Consider the following 19,888-nt stretch of genomic DNA (forward strand, 5'->3'; position numbering starts at 1 on the left):
TATTAGGTAGCTAGAGAAACCTCAGTATAAAGTACCTAGAGACGCCCCTGCCTGCAGGGAGATCTTGTCAGCGGAATGCCAAAAGCAGGGTGAGTAGCATCTCATCAGGACCTTGTATAGGGAAGGAGGGAGAGAGGTACTTGGGGAGGGGAGTGGGTTGCCTTTCCATCAACAGGCACCTGTAGGCTCGTGCCTACAGTGCCTTATGGTAAATCCAGTCCAGGATACTGCATACACACGTGATACAATGGAATAGTTAAGGACCCCCCCCCTATGCACTCTATACATAACAATTGATACGGCGCACCAAAACCTGCCAATAGCAACTACAGTGTCAGAGGTGCAAGAAGGGGATGGGGAGCAGTTTGTTAATGATTACCACTATTCAAAGTATCTATAGAAGTGGTTATTATGAGCACAGGACCAATAGAAAGCTAATACTGCAGTTGAGGGAAGGCCCCGGGGCCCCATTAGGCTCAAGGGCCCCAATGCGGTCGCAACCTCTGCACCCCCTATTGCTACAACCCTGATGTGGTAAAAGGATTCCATTTTTAAAGCCTGATCAGGCTGTTTTGAGAAAGCAAACTTCTGTTAAAAGTCAATAGAGGTTCTTCTGACTACTTCCCGACGTATCCAAAACTAATAAAACAAAAGACTTTCCAATAGGTTAGCAGAAAGAGGTTTTGATATGCATTGTAGATGCAGTTTTGTGGAGATTTGCATTACAATGAATGGTCAATGCGCTTGCGGTGTAGGAGAGCGTGTGCGTACAAGAGCGCAAACTGAGCCGTGTATGCTGGCGGCTGCCCTGAGAGGAGTGGAGATTTTCACAGGCTGATAACTTCTGACAGCATCATTACACTGATAAGGCATGACCATCCAAAGCTGTTATTGCACCATAAGGACACTATTTGCATTTGCCAACTTCTCTTTATAATGTTGATCAAAATTGCGTGAGTGTCTGAGTATTCTGCAAAGAGGCAAATCTATCCTAAACAGTATGTCAGTAGATTCCAAACTAAATAGATGCAGAGGTAAAGATATATCTAGAGTAGTATCCAGGAAAAACAGCACCTATGGCAGATATTGAAATTGCACCCAAGGGAGGAAAATGAGGTGGGCATCCCTCCAAACATTGTAAGGTGTACTCTAGTCTCACTTGATTTGGTTGTGTAAAGCATTTCCTGTAAGGGTGAAGCATGGCAGCAGGTCAGACTATATATATCCCCCAGATAACAGCTTGTCTTCCCAAAAATCAGGCAGCCGAATATCAAATAAAACATAAAAACTGAAATTTGTATGGAGAACACCAAGGATGCTACAGAACAGTTCTCAGTTCTATAAAGTAAGAGGCGCCCATGGCAAATGCCATACTTGCACCCCTGTAGATACGACTCTGGAGATATGTGGAATTTTCTATCAAAATATGTAAGAGTTAACAGAGGCGCCAGCAGGATAAAAGGTTCCAAAAGGCTTAAAATCCCTCAGGAGGTGGTGGTGGACTCGCCTCCTCGAAGCAGACAAGATACCGTCAGTTTTATGACAACAGGTTTATTAATATACTCAAAAACAAACAGTGCAACGCGTTTCACGAGTATGTTCCTGCTTACTCAGGCAATAAACAGATAGGAGTACACAGTAAAGTCTCAAGGTCACGAATAGCGCTTCTGAGAGAATACAGAGGTGCTATTCGTGACCTTGAGACTTTACTGTGTACTCCTATCTGTTTATTGTCTCTATCAAAATATGGTTGTAACAACAAGTGCTAATAATAAGGTTGTCTTTCTGCACTGCCTCTGTAATCAGTCTGTGCATCATACCTTTATTGTGAAGGTGCTTTAAGGTAACAGGAAGTGACATGTTACAGGAGGATAAACCGGTATATGTATGGTCCCAATCTTACGTAGAGCTAACCTGTTACCTTTTTTCTTGCTTCTCACTGTAAGGGGTAAAGAGAACCTGAGAGGAATAGTTCTTAGGGGCTTGTTTCCATATGCGCGCTTTTAGCTGCGCTTATGGAAACACCATCATAGGGAAATCAGAGAGTGCATAGACTGCACTGTCTGATGTTTCCACACATGCACTGCGGTTCACCACTGAATCGCAGCACATAGTTGCACGCATTTATAATGGATGAGATCGCAAGCGGCGCCTCGGGGAATCACGTGATGCAATGCAGAACTGCGCTGACGCGCGACCACCTACGTTGCAATGGAAACAAGCCCTAAGGATTTATACTTCCTTTAGCCCCCTGTAGTTCCCTCCCTTGGTGTCTATCCGGTCCCATCCGTTCCTCCGCTGTCCATCCTGGTGAAGTCCCCGACCCAGCCAGTTGGGGATTACTGCGCATGTGCGACCCCGACCACGCACCTCCTTGGCTGCTGAATGGAAGCGTTCTGCACTTACACAGTTTCAAGCCTTAAAGCGGAACTGTAGATAGGATTAAAACAAACTGTTTCACTTACCTGAGGCTTCTGCAAGCCCACAGCAGCCGTCCTGTCCTGTGCCGATCCTTCTTGAGCCTCCGTTTTCCCGCCACTGCTTCGTTCCATTTCCTTGTAAGTCGAGGCCAGCGCAGCCCTGCCAAGCGTATTCTTTGTACGCGTTCCCGCCTGCAATTGCGTTACTGCGGACTGGAACGTGAAGAAAGGATACGCGTGGCCAGGCGACAAAACCGAAAGCAGCTGGCGGCGGGAGAACAGAGGCTCGTGGAGGACCTGCGCGGGACAGGACGGCTGCTGGGGGATTGCAGAAGCCCCAAGTAAGTGAAACAGCTTGTTTTAATCCTATCTACAGTTCCACTTTAACTAACTGCACAGGTGGAGAATGCTCCCGGCCAGCCAATTACCGGGACTGACAGCAGAGGAACGGAGAGGATCAGCCAGACACTGAGGGGGCTGGAGGAAGCCCCAGGTAAGTATAATTATTTATGTTCTATTTGTCTTAGGTTCCCTTTAAGTATTCAGGGCAGTAAATCGCTGTTTTTGTGCTGTGGAACCCCTGGCGTAACTTTCAATTTTGGCTAATTAGAGGTTGTAAAACTCTGAGAAGACACATCTGATCAATAAATATCTGTCTGTATGGGTGCTGAATAAAAAAAAACTGTTGCCATGTACCCAAGACAGTCAAAGCCTTCAAGGTAGATTTTAACCTTTAAATGCAAATCAAGACTATGGTATTCCAGGAAAGTCTCATTCTTTCTTAGACTATAGATACAACTGAGTAGCATAGGTATAGGGAAAAGTACATGCTAACCTGACCAAATGGTCTTTTATAAAACACAAGTAACACCCAGATTTGTGTTCAATGATTGAGGACAATAAATTGTTTGAATTAAAAGGGGTGCCAGAGGACTGTTCAGTCACACATTACCTTTTTATATTTCCCCTCTGCACGCTAAAACTCACACAATAACCCTTTCACAGAAAGCAATAAGAGCACTGTTGATACGGTTTAAAACAAGAAATAGGAGCTTTAGGAGTTGAGGTTATTGGGGTGTTTTCTACATTAATGGTCACTATGGGTGGGGGAGCAGTGAGAGATGGTGGGGATATCACAATCTCCACAGAGGCGGCAGGCCATTTCCCTTAGATGTACAGATGCTCCACTAATTTTGCCTGAGGAAGCGGGTATGCCTGCAAAGTATGTCGCAGTGGAGTTATTGCTGATATTTCTTTTGCCTAATGAATAAAGAACTATTTTTGTAAATAGTCCTTAAATAGACCCTCAGGCAGACTTTGTAAATCTTAATAGGACCCAGAGACATGTCATGTGCACAGTGACATGCCTCTGTGTCCTTAAATCGCCGATGCCAGTCTGCTGTCCTCCCTGAAAATATTGCCAGGCTCCTGGGTTGCAGCTTGGCTTCCGATTAGAGGAAGCTAGCAGAGGCGGGGACTGGCGGGGGGAGCCTGTAATGGAGGCGGCAATGCACAGGAGCATGATTGACAAGTCTCAGGTAAACAAAGCAGGCTAGCAACAAGCAGATTGTCGCTAGCCTGGCGATATTTTCAGGGGGGACAGCAGAGCGCAGGGGGAAATAGCAGCGGCGATAGAAGCCACAGAGGCATGTCATTGTGCACATGACATGCCTCTGGGTCCTATTAAGACTTAAAAATTCCGCCTCGGGTTCTCCTTCAGTGTCCGACTACCTGGAGGTATGTCCACCACTGCCTTCCTTTTAAACGAGTTTTAACGCCTTTTACTCTGTTTTGGCGCCTCTATTTTGGATGTATTTCATATCTATTGTTGTCCACCCCTGGTGGAGGGGTGAATCCCTGAACTTTCTCCAACTACAGAGAGCGATTTTTAACCTGAGCGGGAACAGAGTTGCTGTCCCCATTTGCCTGTCGAAGTGGTTGCCTTTGTGGTAACCCACATTTGTGAGTATTTTTCTTGCTCAAACAACATATTGGCCCATATGCAATTAACTTTTTCTTCTAAGTTTTCTCATACGAGATATTTTCACAACTTGTTAATCAAATGCTTTTTTAACCACCTGCAAGCGCGAAAATACTCAAAATAATTTTAATAGTACCTTTTCACCTATTTTTAGGTATTTTTTTTAATTGCAGAGCGCTGAAAAGGTATTTTAACTAATAGAAGTTGAAAAGTTATCTCCAAGGAGAAAACTTAGGAGAAAAAATTAATTGCATATTGGCCAATATTGTCTTTTAATCACAACATACTACACCATATTGGGCTCTCTGTCCCTGCTCCCCTTATTTTGTCTTACAATCTCCATTTTGTTTATGTATAGTTTAATGAAATGAGATGACATGAATGTAGATACAGCAGATAGACAGTCAGGGACTTGAGATTATAGTGTAGGGAGGTCTGGGCTGAAAAATAGATTTGTGTGATATTGAGAGGTGGAATTGAAATCCAAATAAGTTTATTAATTTCCCCAGGCCGTGAGTGTAATATCAATATCAGGACAGTTCACAGAAAGCAGATGTCAGCCATGGTGAATGATGCACCTTAAACATGTAATAACATTTTCTTGTCTAATTTTTGTTTTACAGATGTGATTGAAGCTTTATCAAACCCCATTAGATATGTGAATTTGATGGAGCAGAGGTCGAGGCAGCTGGCCGCACTGACCTTGGAGGACGAGGAAGAAATAAAGAAAGAGGTGGGCTAACTGTGATTAGCAGCATTTGTAGATCTGTTTCCTTAGCTGCAACACTGCTACTGCCCAGGAGGAAACTGCTGGCTGTTCATTTCCTGCTTTTCACCAGAGAAGCAACTAATCAGATCATATCTAACACTGATGCTGTGAGGAATCCTTGCTGGCTGCTGAGGAGAGTCACATGCTCAGCTGAGCAGCCATTGGAGGTAATGAGTTGGGGCCTTCACCTCAAACAACAGAAGCTTGATGATTCATCATCTTCTGATATAACATATAACTGGAAAGCTTATTCCTCTACAAATATCTTGCTGCACAGAGCAGAAGCCTTTGTTGCTCATTTTTAACACCCAAACTAATCCACTAACTGTCAGCAAAACTTGACACCGGTCCTATTAGAAACAAATAATGTTTGCCATTAATCTTTACATATAGAGATGGTCAGTGAGCTGCTTACAATTTCAGCCTTCATCCAAATTGAATGCAAATTGTGTGCAGTTTGTAACTGGGACAGTCAAATGCGCCTCCTGCTGAGTCTGATTGGCCCAATTCCTGCACTGCTTGTCACATGATTGCACAATGCTGGTAACTGTCCACTCAGCAGCAATAACATGGAAATCCCCCCCACCCCCATTCCTCCAACTCACTACAACAAAGGTAAAAACCCGGTAAAAAGACACGATGAAGTCTACCTGAAGGCAAAAAATGGCCAAAATTAGATAGTTACCTCAGTAGAGGGATTATCCAGAGGCTTCTCGCATCCCCCCTGTTTCAGCACTGGGAGAATCTGAATTCACATGTGATTTGAGTTAATGAGATGTATTTTCTTGTAAATTAACTTCATTTTTGTTCATGGAAAAATCGAAAAATGCATATTTTTGCACACAAATGCATATAAAAGTTGCAAAAATGTACAAGAATGTTATTTAAAAAAAAAAATACAAAAAACTCACAGTGTGGTGAATATAGTAAATCACATTAGTGTTTGTATCCTTGATGTATTGTATCTTGAAGTGATCTACAGAGAAATCTTGGAACTTTCAACCACTTCCTGTGAGAGTTGTTTAAAGCTTACAAAGATAATGAAGGAAAATTATATGCATGTCTAGTCAAAGTATATAAAAATACCAACTCTCATTTTTTTCAGCTCAGCTTACGCAGTTATAGTATAGTAAATATATAGTGAATGACCAACGACAGCTGAAAAGCTGGAAATCAAGCCTAAAGTGAACCTCCTCGACAAGTCGCACCTCACGTTACCTCTGGGGTGCAACCATATCAGTGAGGCATACTTTTCATTGAAAATATGTCTCACTTCTGGGGCTACTCACTTCCCGGGTTACCGTACATGAGGCAATGCAACTCTTGACGTGCCAAGATGATACATACTGCAACACGTTCAGTGTGATAGCCCCATAGGGCTACATATGCAATGGCATGTGGCGGTTTGGGCAACATGGCAGACCACCTGCAGTGTGAAAGAAACCTCATAGTTTGGGCTAGCTCATGGCTGATCTTCAGTTGTAGACCAGGAGAAAGGCGACAGAGGGGAGTGGTATGCAGTCTGTAGGATTGTGAAGCCTGAAAGGATTGCTCCTCCTGCCGATGTCATGCATCCATATAGCGCAGCAGATGTGTATCACAAGAGTCCATGCATTACTGTACGGAGAAATGTGTTTGTAAAGTGCTCTGCAGAAGGATTTTTACCTATGGTGGCAGGGGAGTAACAAGCACCTGCCTGCCCCCTCCCCTTCCATGGGAACTCCTCCTTTCCTAACAGAGTATCGGCATATATTTCCTTCTTCCACCAATAGGACAGTTCCATCTCACTCTCTGCATTGTAGTCACATGCTGTTCAGCCTATCTTCTTGTGGCCCCCATCCCAACATGTCACATGACTTGCAGAGTCGAGAGTCACAAGGAGATAGGCTGCACAGTGCATGGTTACTGTGAGTGAGGAGGACCTGTTCTACCGCTGGAAGTAGGTAGTGTATGAAGCTCTGCTGCTGGCACTCTGCACATCACAGCAGGAGCAGGCCCTTAGCCCCGGGCCGCCCATGACAGCAGGGATCTTGGGGACTATTGTTATGCCCCTGTATGTTGGTTGATATGTACTTTGTAATGCTGGGAATACACGTTACGTTTTTTGTGTGTGTTCGATTCTCCACGTGATCTATTAGCCATTCGATTCTCGATTCTGCTCGATTCTTTTATCTTCCGCTCGTTTTTCTTATCTTTTTTTCCATTCATTTCTATGAGAAATCGAGCGGAACAGAATCGAGCAGAGAATCGGACACGTCGGAATTTTATCATCGAAGGCATCTATCGGAACGATTCTCCGCAAAAAACGTAAGGTGTATTCCCAGCATAAGAGGAAAGCACTTCTAGATCGAAGTCAACCACCTAAATCACCCCTTTTTCTACAGGCCTTTGCAGGGGCTGCTGGTGTGGTATCCTGAACCCAGAGTACAGGTTCCTCATCATGTGACCTCCTGCATGCCTGCAGTACAGCACTCCGTGGCTCCTGTTACCTAATAATGACCAGGGATGGCCAGTGGGATGCAAAAGGTAGATGTAGGAGTATGTACATTTTGCATGAAAATTCAAGCGGTTTAAAAATGGACCAATAGAATTCCACCTTGGTGAGATTAGCTCCATTTTCAATTTGCATAAATTTGCATGCAAAATTAGCATAATGCTACATCAACTCTGAATTATTTGTATCTCATTCATCTTCCCTAATCACCCTGGCCACATGGAAGTTATTACTGTCTTATCACTGGGACATCAGATGATCTTTGAAGTGAACCTTAAGTGACATGCGACATAATGAGATGGACATGTTTATGTACAGTGGCAAGCGTGCAAATGCCTATGCTGTGTTCCTTTCTCCCTTTTCTGCCTGAAAGAGTTAACATTCAGCTACGCAAATGACAGTTTATTTTCAATTGGGGCCCAGTCAGACTATAGTGTCCCTTGCTGACTAGGAATTACAGCCATAAATCACTTTCCTGGCAGAGAACTGAGCTTCTGAGAGCAGTGGATAGATAAAAAGGCCAAAAGTTCATATATTTTAGCTTTCTGAGACAGGGGACAGACTGTGTCATTGAGCAGAAACAAATAAATAAATCTACTTTTCTAAGTTTTTAAACATAGCGTGAAACTGTGAGATATCTAAAAGTCATTTTTAGGAGTTGGAGGACATATACAATTTATCTTATCAGTTTATTTTTACTTAAGGTTCCCTTTAAGGAAGAAATAATTACTATCCAGCTCTGGCCGGCCACATACCTGGCATCCGATGGGTCTCTGATTGTTGAGGAAAAGACAAGTGGCAGTCACGCATTACCGGGTCCTGTTGTTCACTGGTAATTGTGGAGCGGAACACTTTCCCATTCCGCTCTAATGTGTAACTTCATCAATTATGCATCCCAAGCTAAAATAATGCGCTGCCTCTGCCCACGCACTACTCTAGATGGCGGCTGGCTTTTACCGAGGTATTTTAATAACAACCGTCTGCCCCGCCACTGACTCATCTTAATTGTAAAAGCTAAAAATACCATCAACTTTTTCTTTAAATTATAAATCACTTGTTGCGGCCTGACCTACATTTGCGATCCAGCAAATCGACACATGCCGCGAAAAGTCATCCTGACAAGAATGTGATGCTTCCATCCCTCTTCGGAAAAACATTAGTGTGAATGAGGGCATTAGGATGTACCCCGCGTCCTCGCGTCTCCTAAGGGCGGCCGATCTAGGACACCGCTCGCTAGAGATACTATTTTAGACGCCAGAACATTATTCATCTTTGACCTTTCTCTGTGAGCAAAAGAAAAAAAAGTTGAGTAAATTAGCAGTTTTTTTAAGCTTCATAGCAGAAACTGATTGGAATGTGAATCCTCAGTTCCATAGTACTTATTCTGCTAGCATGATCTTGGCATAGAATGCCGAGGAAACAAGTTGATAGACATCCATGGCATAATGAGAGGTTACCCTCATCAAAATATGTGTGACTAAAGTATTTCATGTTCCAGAGATATGCTCTTGACAGATATACAGGGGTTGGACAAAATAATGGAAACACCTTGAAAATCAACAAAATATTTTTTAATATGGTGTAGGTCCACCTTTTGCGGCAATTACAGCCTCAGTTCTCCAAGGTATTGATTCATACAAATTGTGAATTGTTTCCAAAGGAAGTTTAGCCCATTCTTCAGTTAAAACACCCTCTAGTTCTTTTAGAGACGATGGCGGCGGAAATCGACTTCTTACTTGAATCTGTAATAACGACCATAAATGCTCAATAATGTTGAGGTCTGGGGATTGTGGTGGCCAGATGAGAATGTTCCTCGTGCCATTCTTTAACAATTCTAGCTGTATGGATTGGGGCATTATCATCTTGAAATATGGCAATCCCCTCTGGAAACAGTTCTTGAACCATAGGATGAACTTGGTCGCCAAAAATTCCTAAATAGTCTCGGCTGTTAATTCTTCCATGAAGGGAAACCATTGGCTCGGCGGATTTCCAAGAAATAGCACCCCAGATCATCACAGAACCCCCGCCATGTTTTACGGTTGGCAGAAGGCAGTCTGGATGAAATGCTTCTTCCGGCTGTCTCCAAACGTACACTCGGCCGGAGGTCGGAAATAAGGTAAATGATTCGTCAGAGAAAATCACATTTTTCCACTGCTCGAGGGACCAATTGTGGTGGTTCCTACACCACTCTAAACACTTTGAAACATTTGTTTTTGAAAGCAGAGGTTTTCTAATTGCAGTTCTTCCATGGAATCCAGATTTGTGCAGCTCCCGATGAACAGTTTTTGTAGAAACTGGGTTCTGTAGGTGTTCATTCAGCTCTGCAGTGATTTTAGGAGCCGTGGTCTTGCAAGCTTTTCTAACAATTCGAGTTAGAGTCCGACGGTCTCTCTCAGACAACTTCGACTTTCGGCCACAACTGTGCTTTGCTAAGAACGTTTTTCCTTCTCTTTCAAAGGCAGTCATTACTTTTGAGACAGTACCTCTTGAAGTGCCAAGCATTCGGGCAGTTTCTGTTACAGTAGCGCCTGCCATGCGAGCACCAACAATTTGGCCTCTTTGAAAGTCTGAGAGATCTGCCATTTTCATAAATTATAACCAACTTTGGTTTAAATATCTGTAAAAAACAATTATTTTAATTAAACATATCAAATAACAAAAATAATGGAAAATATCAAGGACAGAAAGCCCATAAAGATAGCACCACTCTAATGAAATAGTAGCATTTATTCAAAAAGTGTATAGCATTAATACAAAATATGACATCTTTGAGTTTCAAACAAGATAAAAACAATTAAAACCGACCAAATGGTCCAAAATGGTAACAGCTGCATACAATCATGTCTTAAAGAGAATCTGTATTGTTAAAATCGCACAAAAGTAAACATACCAGTGCGTTAGGGGACATCTCCTATTATCCTCTGTCACAATTTCGCCGCTCCTCGCCGCATTAAAAGTGGTTAAAAACAGTTTTAAAAAGTTTGTTTGTAAACAAACAAAATGGCCACCAAAACAGGAAGTAGGTTGATGTACAGTATGTCCACACATAGAAAAATACATCCATACACAAGCAGGCTGTATACAGCATTCCTTTTGAATCTCAAGAGATCATTTGTGTGTTTCTTTCCCCCTGCATCTCTCATGCACTGAAGTTTCAGGCTGCTCTTTTCTTCCTGCAAACAGCTTTGCCCTTGTTTGTAATTCCTCAGTATGTGAAAGCCCAGCCCGCTCAGAGGACGATTTATCCAGCTTGTAAAAGATAAGAGAGAAGAGAGAAGCTGCTCTAATCTAAATAGTCTAAATAACACACAGGCAGTGTGCAGAGAGGGGCCTGGAAGGGTGAGTTCATAGCAGAACCACAACACTGAAGAACTTGGCAGCCTTCCAGACACAGGCCGACAAGTCTGACAGGGGAAAGATACATTGATTTATTACAGAGACTGTCATAGCAGAAAGTGCTGCAGTAAGCCAGAACACATTAGAATAGCTTTTGGAACATGTAGGATGATAAAAAACAGGATGCAATTTTTATTACGGAGTCTCTTTAAGGTAAATGAAGGTGCAATCCACCGTATAGATATAATCACAAATATGGCACAGATATTGTCTATAAATAATCGCCTTAGTGTGCATCTGATCTCCACAAACGGTGGTGTTTCTCTCCTCTACTTTGAAAGCGGGGTGATGCCCGCGGAGCTTGCGGGACTGTTCTGAAGGGACCTTTTCTATTTACAGCTGCACTGTCTTCGCCTCCTTGGTCTCCCCGGGCTAAGTATCTTCCTCTATTGTATCACCTTTCACCTCATGCACTTTTCTATAGGCTGCTCCTAGTGTCATATTATACAGCAGTCCTTGCTGGTTTGCACATTTTTCCTACACAGGAATAATTTGATATATGAAATATATATATATAATTTTTTGCACTTGCTATTTATACTACTGTATGTGGATGCGTATATTTATTTGTTTTCCTTGCTGAACCCGGGTTCAACCTTGTGTGTGCTCTGATCAGATGCACACTGAGGCGATTATTTATAGACAATATCTGTGCCATATTTGTGATTATATCTATACGGTGGATTGCACCTTCATTTACCTTAAGACATGATTGTATGCAGCTGTTACCATTTTGGACCATTTGGTCGGTTTTAATTGTTTTTATCTTGTTTGAAACTCAAAGATGTCATATTTTGTATTAATGCTTTTTGAATAAATGCTACTATTTCATTAGAGTGGTGCTATCTTTATGGGCTTTCTGTCCTTGATATTTTCCATATGCTTTTTTGAGCCCTTGCACACTCTTATTATTATAGTGTGTGTTGCGGACACTCTGTTACTCTTTAAAATAACAAAAATAAACAAAAAACATTAACATATGTCATGTTTTGATTGCTTAAAACATGTTCAAAGATTATGATGCCAAAATGTTAGGTGTTTTCATGATATTGTCCAACCCCTGTATGTAAAGTAGCACTCACGGGCTTTATTACAAATCATGGCACCCCCCAGCAAAACTTTAACAATAACATTTTTATAGCGCTTTTCTCCCATAGGACTCAAAGCGCTGTCTCAGATTCAGTGATTGGTAGTAGGATGAAGTATTAACAAAACAAAAATTATATTTCTGCAAATTGCCAGACTGAACAGGTGGGTTTTCATTTAAACACGTCCAGAGTCTGGATTTAAACACTTCCAGAGATGAAGCTGTCCTGATCTACTGAGGCAAGGAGTTCCCTAATGTAGGAGCAGCATGACGGAAGGCTCTGGGACCAAAAGTTTCCAAGTAGACTCTGGGTATGACTAGATTATTAGAACCTGTGGATCTGAGATTGCAGGGATTGCTACACAGCTGTAACATTTCTTTCATGTAACCAGGGCCCAGATTATGTAGTGACTTGAATGTCAGTAGGCCGTTCTTGAATAGGATCCTCCATTTTATAGGTGGCAGTGGGCAGTGATGGGGTTGGTTGGTCAACAGTCTGGCAGCAGTGTTCTGTATTAGCTGTAGGCGGTACAAGTCCTTCTTTGGAAGGCCGGTTTAGAGAGCATTACAGTAGTCCAGTCCGGATGTAATAAAGGCATAAACTAAGGTTGGCAGATCTTCTGGGAGGATGAGGTGCTTGATTTTTGCAATATTCTTCATGTGAAAATAGGATGATTTCACCACAGCAGAGATGTGAAAAACTTGAATGGGGCCCCCCAATGTTTACACCCTTTCCCTTGCCTACCCTTGGTGACCCTCACAGCCAGGGGGCCCATTTTGCAAGGCTTATAAAACAAGTGTGGCCATCATAATCTTCTCACCCATAACCAGTGTAGCCACAAAAATGCCTTATCCGAAGGCTGAACCCCTTTATCAGAGGAAGTGAGGTAATAGTTAGGGCCCCTTGCAGCCCTGAGCCCCCCCCCCCCCCCCCTGCAGTTGCAGGGGCTGCTCCCCTGTAGTTAAACCCCTGGTGGCACTGTTTTAAGCATCAGGAGGAAAACTCCCAGTGTCAGGAGGAAGGCTCTCCTTGTTGGAGTTTCTGGCCAGGGTTACACTTATTTGAATTGCAGGCGTTGTAGAAAACACATGCAGAAACGGACATAATGATAGTCTATGGTCCGCAAAAAAACCTATTTGCGTTTTCAATGCATTTTTAAAACGCTCAACAAGTTCATTCTTTCTGCATACTGTTTGCAGAACACATGCGTTCTGCATGCAATGCTTTCCTATGGTGAAAAAAAAAGCCCATAGCAGAAAACTGAAGGTTAGCCTCAAGCATCCTTATCAGTATTTGAATGGCTGGCCTCATAGACCGATTGAGAAGCTCAGGTCACAGTTGTGTCAATTTCTGTTAGCTATAGGGCATACATGTTAAACTCCGGCCCGTGGGCCAAATCTGGCCCTCGGAGCCATCAGAATTGACCCTTAGGTGGTTTCCCCACTTTGCATTATGTTTGGCCCACTTAGGACCACCAGAGAAGCTATATTGGAGGGTAAGCCCTAGATCGCCAGGAAAGCCAAATAGGGAGGGGGAAAGCACAAGATACCATGGAACTGTATAGGAGAGGGAGGGGGCCACCAGTTGCCAGGGAACTATATAGGGAAACTAGACACCAGGAAACTGTATGGGGAGGGAGGACCACTAAACATCAGGGAATTTTATAGGGGAGGGAGGGTGAACCACTAAACACAAAGGAACTGTATAGATGAAGGAGGAGGGCCACTAGAACCAGGGAGCCGTATAGGGGAAAGAGGGGGCCGCTAGACACAAGGGAGCTGTATAGGGGAAGGAGGGGGGCACTAGACACCAGGGAACTGTATAGGGAATGGAGATGGGCTATTAGATACCAGGGGATTTTATAAGGGAGAGAGGTGACCACTAGACATTGAGGTTGGCCCGCGACTTGGTCCCAGAGCTTAATTTCAGCCAACTTCGTATTTGAGTTTGACACCCCTGCTATAGGGCAACACGGTAGCTCAGTATATAAAAGATTCACCTTTCAGGACTAGAGTTCCACTTGGAAATTCTGTCAGGACTCTATAGATGGCTAAACACTGATCAATTTTCCCATTGGATTCCTGAAGTTCACTCTGAAGTGACGTGCGACATGATGAGATGAACACATGCATGTAAAATTCCAATCCTACATGGATGTCAAGTTTGGGGGTATAATTATAGGAGTCAGCGTGTATGTCCCAGGCTATAGATCTCGCTCTTCACCTAGCTATCCCTGCCTGGCATACCACTAACTGACACCTACACTGTCCCTGCCTGGCACACCACTAGCTGGCCCTAATTAGGACTTAGGTGAGCAAGGCATACAAGCTGAGGTAGAAGGCAGATATACCACCAGGAGCCACTACTCAGGCTAGTAACACAGTTCAGCAGTATCACATACACAATTCAGATAAGTAATCCAGGTATTATACATCTTCATACAAAGTTATTCAATAGCAACAGTAATTTGATCAGAGTTATGAAATAGTCCAAGCAGACTTGCATGCAGTATGTAGCAACAGGTGATAATTGATGCAAGTATAACACAGTTCCTTTTAGTCTGCATGCAAAGTTATGTGACATAGCAGAAGTCCAGATGATATATGACTGGTTATGCAAGAATTTATGCACACTGTTAGTTGACTGATAAGGAAAGTAGACTTTATACATATCGTCCAGTTCAAGTGGAATACAAAGAATATCCAGTAACAGTCCAAGGTCGGTCCAGGTGGCAAGCAAGGGACATCCAGTAACTAGCAGAGATCGGTCCAGGCAGCAGGCAAAGGGTTATCCTGGAATCAAGCAAAGGTTAAACACATTAGCGTAGTCAAATACAAGCCAAGGTCAAAGTGCAGAATATCAAATACAATCAAAGTGCACACGTAGCAACTAGCCAAAGCTATGCTTATCATGGGCGATGACTGGGAGCACTCTGCAGGTTTAAATACCAACTGCATCCAATCAGTGGTCGGCCACATTCCACACAACCAATCACATGGCAAGGGCCCTGCCTAGGTGTTAGCTGAATGACCAGCTGACACCGCACTGTCAGCTGACTGGAGTCAGCTGATCACTGTTTACCTTTGCGGAGGGCATACTGGGAACGTGGCCTCCGCCTATCAGGAAGTGCGACCTGTGAGCCCCAGGCAGCGTCATCTATGGGGAACAAGCGCCGAGACTCGGAAGTGGCAGACTCAGCTCGGGTCTCGTCGGAATCAGCCCCCACAGTTATATTCCTTATAATAGTAGTGGCCTGTGTTCATTTTTTTTTCACTGTGTCAATAATCCTGGGCTATAAATAGCAGTTTCTTTGCATCGGGACCTTGGTCATGACATCACACTGTGGAAGGGGTTGCACCACAATATCAGCCACACAGAACCCGTAATGACTAATCTTGTACAGTTAGTCATTAAAGGTATCACCTAAACAACTTTTGTTGTTATGTCTTCGGATACAGAGCCCCCGACGATGATGTATTTGAGAAAAGGAATAGATTTCTCATGGGAAAAGGGGTATCGGCTACTGATTGGGATGGAGCTCAGTCCTTGGTTACAGTTCCTCTGTGACACACAGTGTTAGGAACCGGCCCGCGGCACGCCTGCGTATACGGTTCCCGACTGCGGGTTTGACCAGATCAAGCGGGGAGCAGCCTTATTCAAGCTAAAACAAGGCTGGGACCCCTCAGAACACCTCTCACTGCCACCACTAGCTGTTCGCTAGATGCTTCCACTCTGCTGTCGAGTCCTCAGCGCGCACTCCGCATTTTCGTATTCGGGTCAGCTTTGTGCTTAGGCCGAATACGGGAACGCCACGCACCCACACACACACACAGTTGCAATCTTACACTGTAGTGAAGCAAAAACCCACTAACAGTCGTTCCGAACGATACTGTTAGCCACTCTGCTGTCGCTACTCGCACTGGCGTTTTTCGTACGTTGGGTCAGCTGCGCGCTTTAGGCCAACGTATGACAAACGCCCCCACACACAATGCAATTACAATTTCATATGGTAGTGTTGCTCAAGCATACAATTAGGCATGAATAAACAACAAGTGTCAGCGCCAAGGCAGAAGGCGACCGCAGCCGAGAAGGACAATGTCCAAAAGTCCACACAAGCAATGAATATATAAAGTCAGCGCAGGTCTATAGTAATACAGCTTTCATCATTTTTTGGTATACAGGATCTTCGAACAAAAGGGTAAAGAAGCAAGGCTTACCAGATTCCAACAACCCACATTATAAGGTTGTAAACAAGTTTGATAGGTGGTCCGCAGAACTTTCAAATGGTGTCGTTTCACCAGCGATGTTGCACACTACAGATTCCTCCGGAATATAGTAGATATCCTGAGATCGCAGAGACTCACCAAAGGGGAGTCCAGTAGGATAGTGACATGAAAGAGATGTACGGCACATCTAAGTGTAAACCGTCTTTATTACATAACAAGTAAAACAATTAAAAACAAGGATAAAAGAAAACTCACATACGGGGCCCGTGCACTGGGAACCCCGAAAAAGTAGCGCGCATAAAATGGTCAATAGAAGACCTCAAATAAAATGGTGCCGCCTGTCGCCTTCCCGACCGGTTTCGCAATCTTGCGTCATCAGGGGAGAAAGGCGACCAGGCGGCCAGCACCAACTTTATAACATTTTTGAATTAAAAAGTGGGAGTGGTTAGGCTCCACCTTATTCAGACTACACTAGTCAAAGGCAGAAAGCATCAAACATGAAATAAAACATTGTGACAAATTGCATTGTGTCAGAGAGACAGTAGCAAAAGATCTCTCAGATAGTGTGAATAAAAAGAGGTGAATGCAATATTACCTGCATATTCAATTTGTAGTAGGCTAGTTAAGGCTAAATTAAAAGCTAGATTGATTACTCTGCCCTAGGGCATATCTTTCCTATGTAAAAACTTCTTTCTAGATGAAAAGCAGGCACTTCCTGTACCAGAAGTAGTCACTGGAACTCAGGAAGTAGCCTTGCACTCCACCAGGGTCAAGTGGAGCACAAGTTCTTCCTGTGAAGGGAAAAAAAAAAAATCCAATGCGTATGCAATGACGCATACGATCATAAAAACGTAAACAATGAAGCACATAGCAGTGCAGTGCGGCTATAAATATGCATGAAGTGTACTCAGGTGTGCAATGAAAAGCGCGTCTAATGTACTATACTAAGAAGGTGCATAAATCTGTATGCATAGTAAAAACAATGAAATGATAAAACAGCCTCCATGGGAGCTCCAGGGACCTTAAGTAGTGAAAGTGAAGAACATCCATAGTGATCATGCAAGACAGATCCCATAGGTATCCGATAGATGGAAATTATGCAAAGTTATGCAAATGTATATACACAGCAGTGTAATGCGGCTAGGATTACGCATAAAGATTACTTAAGCGTGCCATAAAGAGCACATCTAAAGTGAAAGCGGTCTCTACTACAATGTAGAACACGCATGCGGCGAAGCATAAAACAACAAAAAGCGCACATAGGGACAAAAATCCACTGCGAGCATCTAAACCGACATATGGAACAATAAACAAAAATAATTAATCTTATGCTGCAATAAAGTCGCATTTAGTAAAAAAAAAAAAAAATGCAATGCGTATGCAGTGACGCATACGATCATAAAAGCGTAAACAATGAAGCACATAGCAGTGCAGTGCGACTATACATATGCATGAAGTGTGCTTAGGTGTGACATGAAAAGCACGTCTAATATACTGTACTAAGAAGGTGCATACATCTGTATGTATAGTGGAGACAATGAAATGATAGAACAGCCTCCGTGGGAGCTCTGGGGACCTCAAGTGGTGAAAGTGAGGAGCATCCATAGTGATCATGCAAGACAGATCCCATAGGTATCCGATAAATGGAAATTATGCAAAATTATGCAAATTCATATACTCAGCCGTGTAGTGCGGCTATGATTATGCATAGAAAACTCCATGCTCCGATAACAGAGGACAACAGACAGCACTCTGTGGGGTAGGGAGCAACAAAGGGAAAAAGAGGGACCACTTATTTTTTTCCTATCAAACTCGTTTACAACCTTATAATGTGGGTTGTTGGAATCTGGTAAGCCTTGCTTCTTTACCCTTTTGTTCGAAGATCCTGTATACCAAAAAATGATGAAAGCTGTATTACTATAGACCTGCGCTGACTTTATATATTCATTTAATTAGGCATGGACTATACACAGTTGCACTTCAATCTCTTCTAGGCTATGAGTGTTAGTTTAGCACAGCAGAAGTCAAGCTTATTAAATAATTTAATATTCCATAAAAAACGTGGAACAATGCAGAACAGATTATATACAAAAGATTACAAAAAACAACATAAAAAGTTACAAAGATAAAAGTTACAAAAATACACACAAAGCGATTTTGCTTACCAAAATAAACGGGGAAATAAACATACCAGCGTATCGATCTGGCGTTGTTGCGGGAGTACGCACTTCTGGTCAGGAACCAGGTTAGTTCTAACCGTGTGAGCTACCTCCAAGAACTACAAGTTGTGGTTATCCTAGCGGCTGTTTTTATACTGTGAGATACGCCTGGAGGCTGCAACTTCCTTGGGGAGGGGGGGAACTAGTTGTTAACTAAATCTTAGACATATTCCATTTCAAGGTAAAAGTCTATACATCAAAAGATTGTGAAGTGAGGCTTTCAACTCCAGGTGGAAACTTGATTAAGGCTTTTTCCTGTCTCCGTTTTTAAAGTCTGCAGAGATTTCCACCCCCTTCCCATAGATGTGATTTACAGGGTATAGTTGGCACCTCCACCAATAATTCAATTTCCTCACAACATGTCAACTTTTGGTGCAGCGACTCTTCCTGACTTAGTCTAGAGTTCTTCACCTCCTCAACAGAAGTGTAAATGTTTCAAGTGTCAAGGACTTCAACACTTCACTTCTACCATTGTCTGATTACCCAAGCTCTATTCACTGAAGTCCTCTTTAGATGCAAATGTAGGTCTAGTGACCCACCCACACAAATACATGAACAGTCCATGAATCTAGCCCGCATATCTACACCTTTGACATACCACAGCAGATATAAAAATGGGAAAATGAAAATATATTACTGTATTCCTTAACAGCATCAGCGCCCCAATATATTCCTGACACACTGTACTTAGGCTTCCATTTGGAGACACGTATGAAAATGCACATTAATGCACCAATAACAGCAAAATGACAGTAGGCTCAATAAATGCACGTCAAATCCATGTTAAAAAATGTATGTACTTTTAAATGCTGTAGCTGATGGAGCCTCACTGAATATTTCATACATTTGCATTTGGGGAGAATGCTTAGTATGAGAATTAACAACTAAGCCAAGTATAACACCGGGGAAGCCTCTGGATAGCAGAAATGCTCCACAAGATGGAAATGAATGCAAACATTTCAGTCTCAGAGCTTTTGTTAACTACATACTGTAGATTCCAGAACCCCAGTCACCCAATGACCAACTATAGCAGGTTCAAGGCCTCTGCCATTCACAGTGTAAGAATGAGATCATTTAAATATTCCACTTGAAAATCAATAGGTGAATTTTAATTTGCTGTTGTAGGCTCCACCCACTTTTCTGAATATTAATCCCGGTCACCCAGTGACCAACTGTGCGAAGTTAGAGAACCCCGCCATTAACAGTGTAAGAATGGCTGCAGTTTACATTTTCCCATTTAAAATGAATGGCTGAAATTTGATTGGCTGTTTTATGCTCCGCCCACTTTACCTGAA

At 42.9% G+C, this 19,888-nt stretch overlaps 1 protein-coding gene and 1 long non-coding RNA gene across 3 annotated transcripts in view; one reads left to right on the plus strand and one right to left on the minus strand.

Moving 5' to 3' along the window:
- Positions 1–19,888, plus strand: part of PLCB1 (phospholipase C beta 1) — an 887,760-nt gene that overhangs the window by 748,074 nt on the left and 119,798 nt on the right. For both annotated transcript variants that reach the window (XM_068232505.1, XM_068232506.1), the window contains one exon: positions 5,025–5,134. In XM_068232505.1, the coding sequence (XP_068088606.1) occupies positions 5,025–5,134 (110 nt within the window). The remainder of the gene's footprint in view (positions 1–5,024; positions 5,135–19,888) is intronic.
- Positions 14,833–19,888, minus strand: part of LOC137504300 (uncharacterized) — a 132,943-nt gene continuing 127,887 nt past the window's right edge. Inside the window, exon 4 of the long non-coding RNA XR_011019464.1 lies at positions 14,833–14,940. This is a non-coding gene — a long non-coding RNA (uncharacterized lncRNA). The remainder of the gene's footprint in view (positions 14,941–19,888) is intronic.

Source organism: Hyperolius riggenbachi, chromosome 4 (genome assembly GCF_040937935.1).
Source record: "Hyperolius riggenbachi isolate aHypRig1 chromosome 4, aHypRig1.pri, whole genome shotgun sequence".
Taxonomy (NCBI): Eukaryota; Metazoa; Chordata; class Amphibia; order Anura; family Hyperoliidae; genus Hyperolius; species Hyperolius riggenbachi.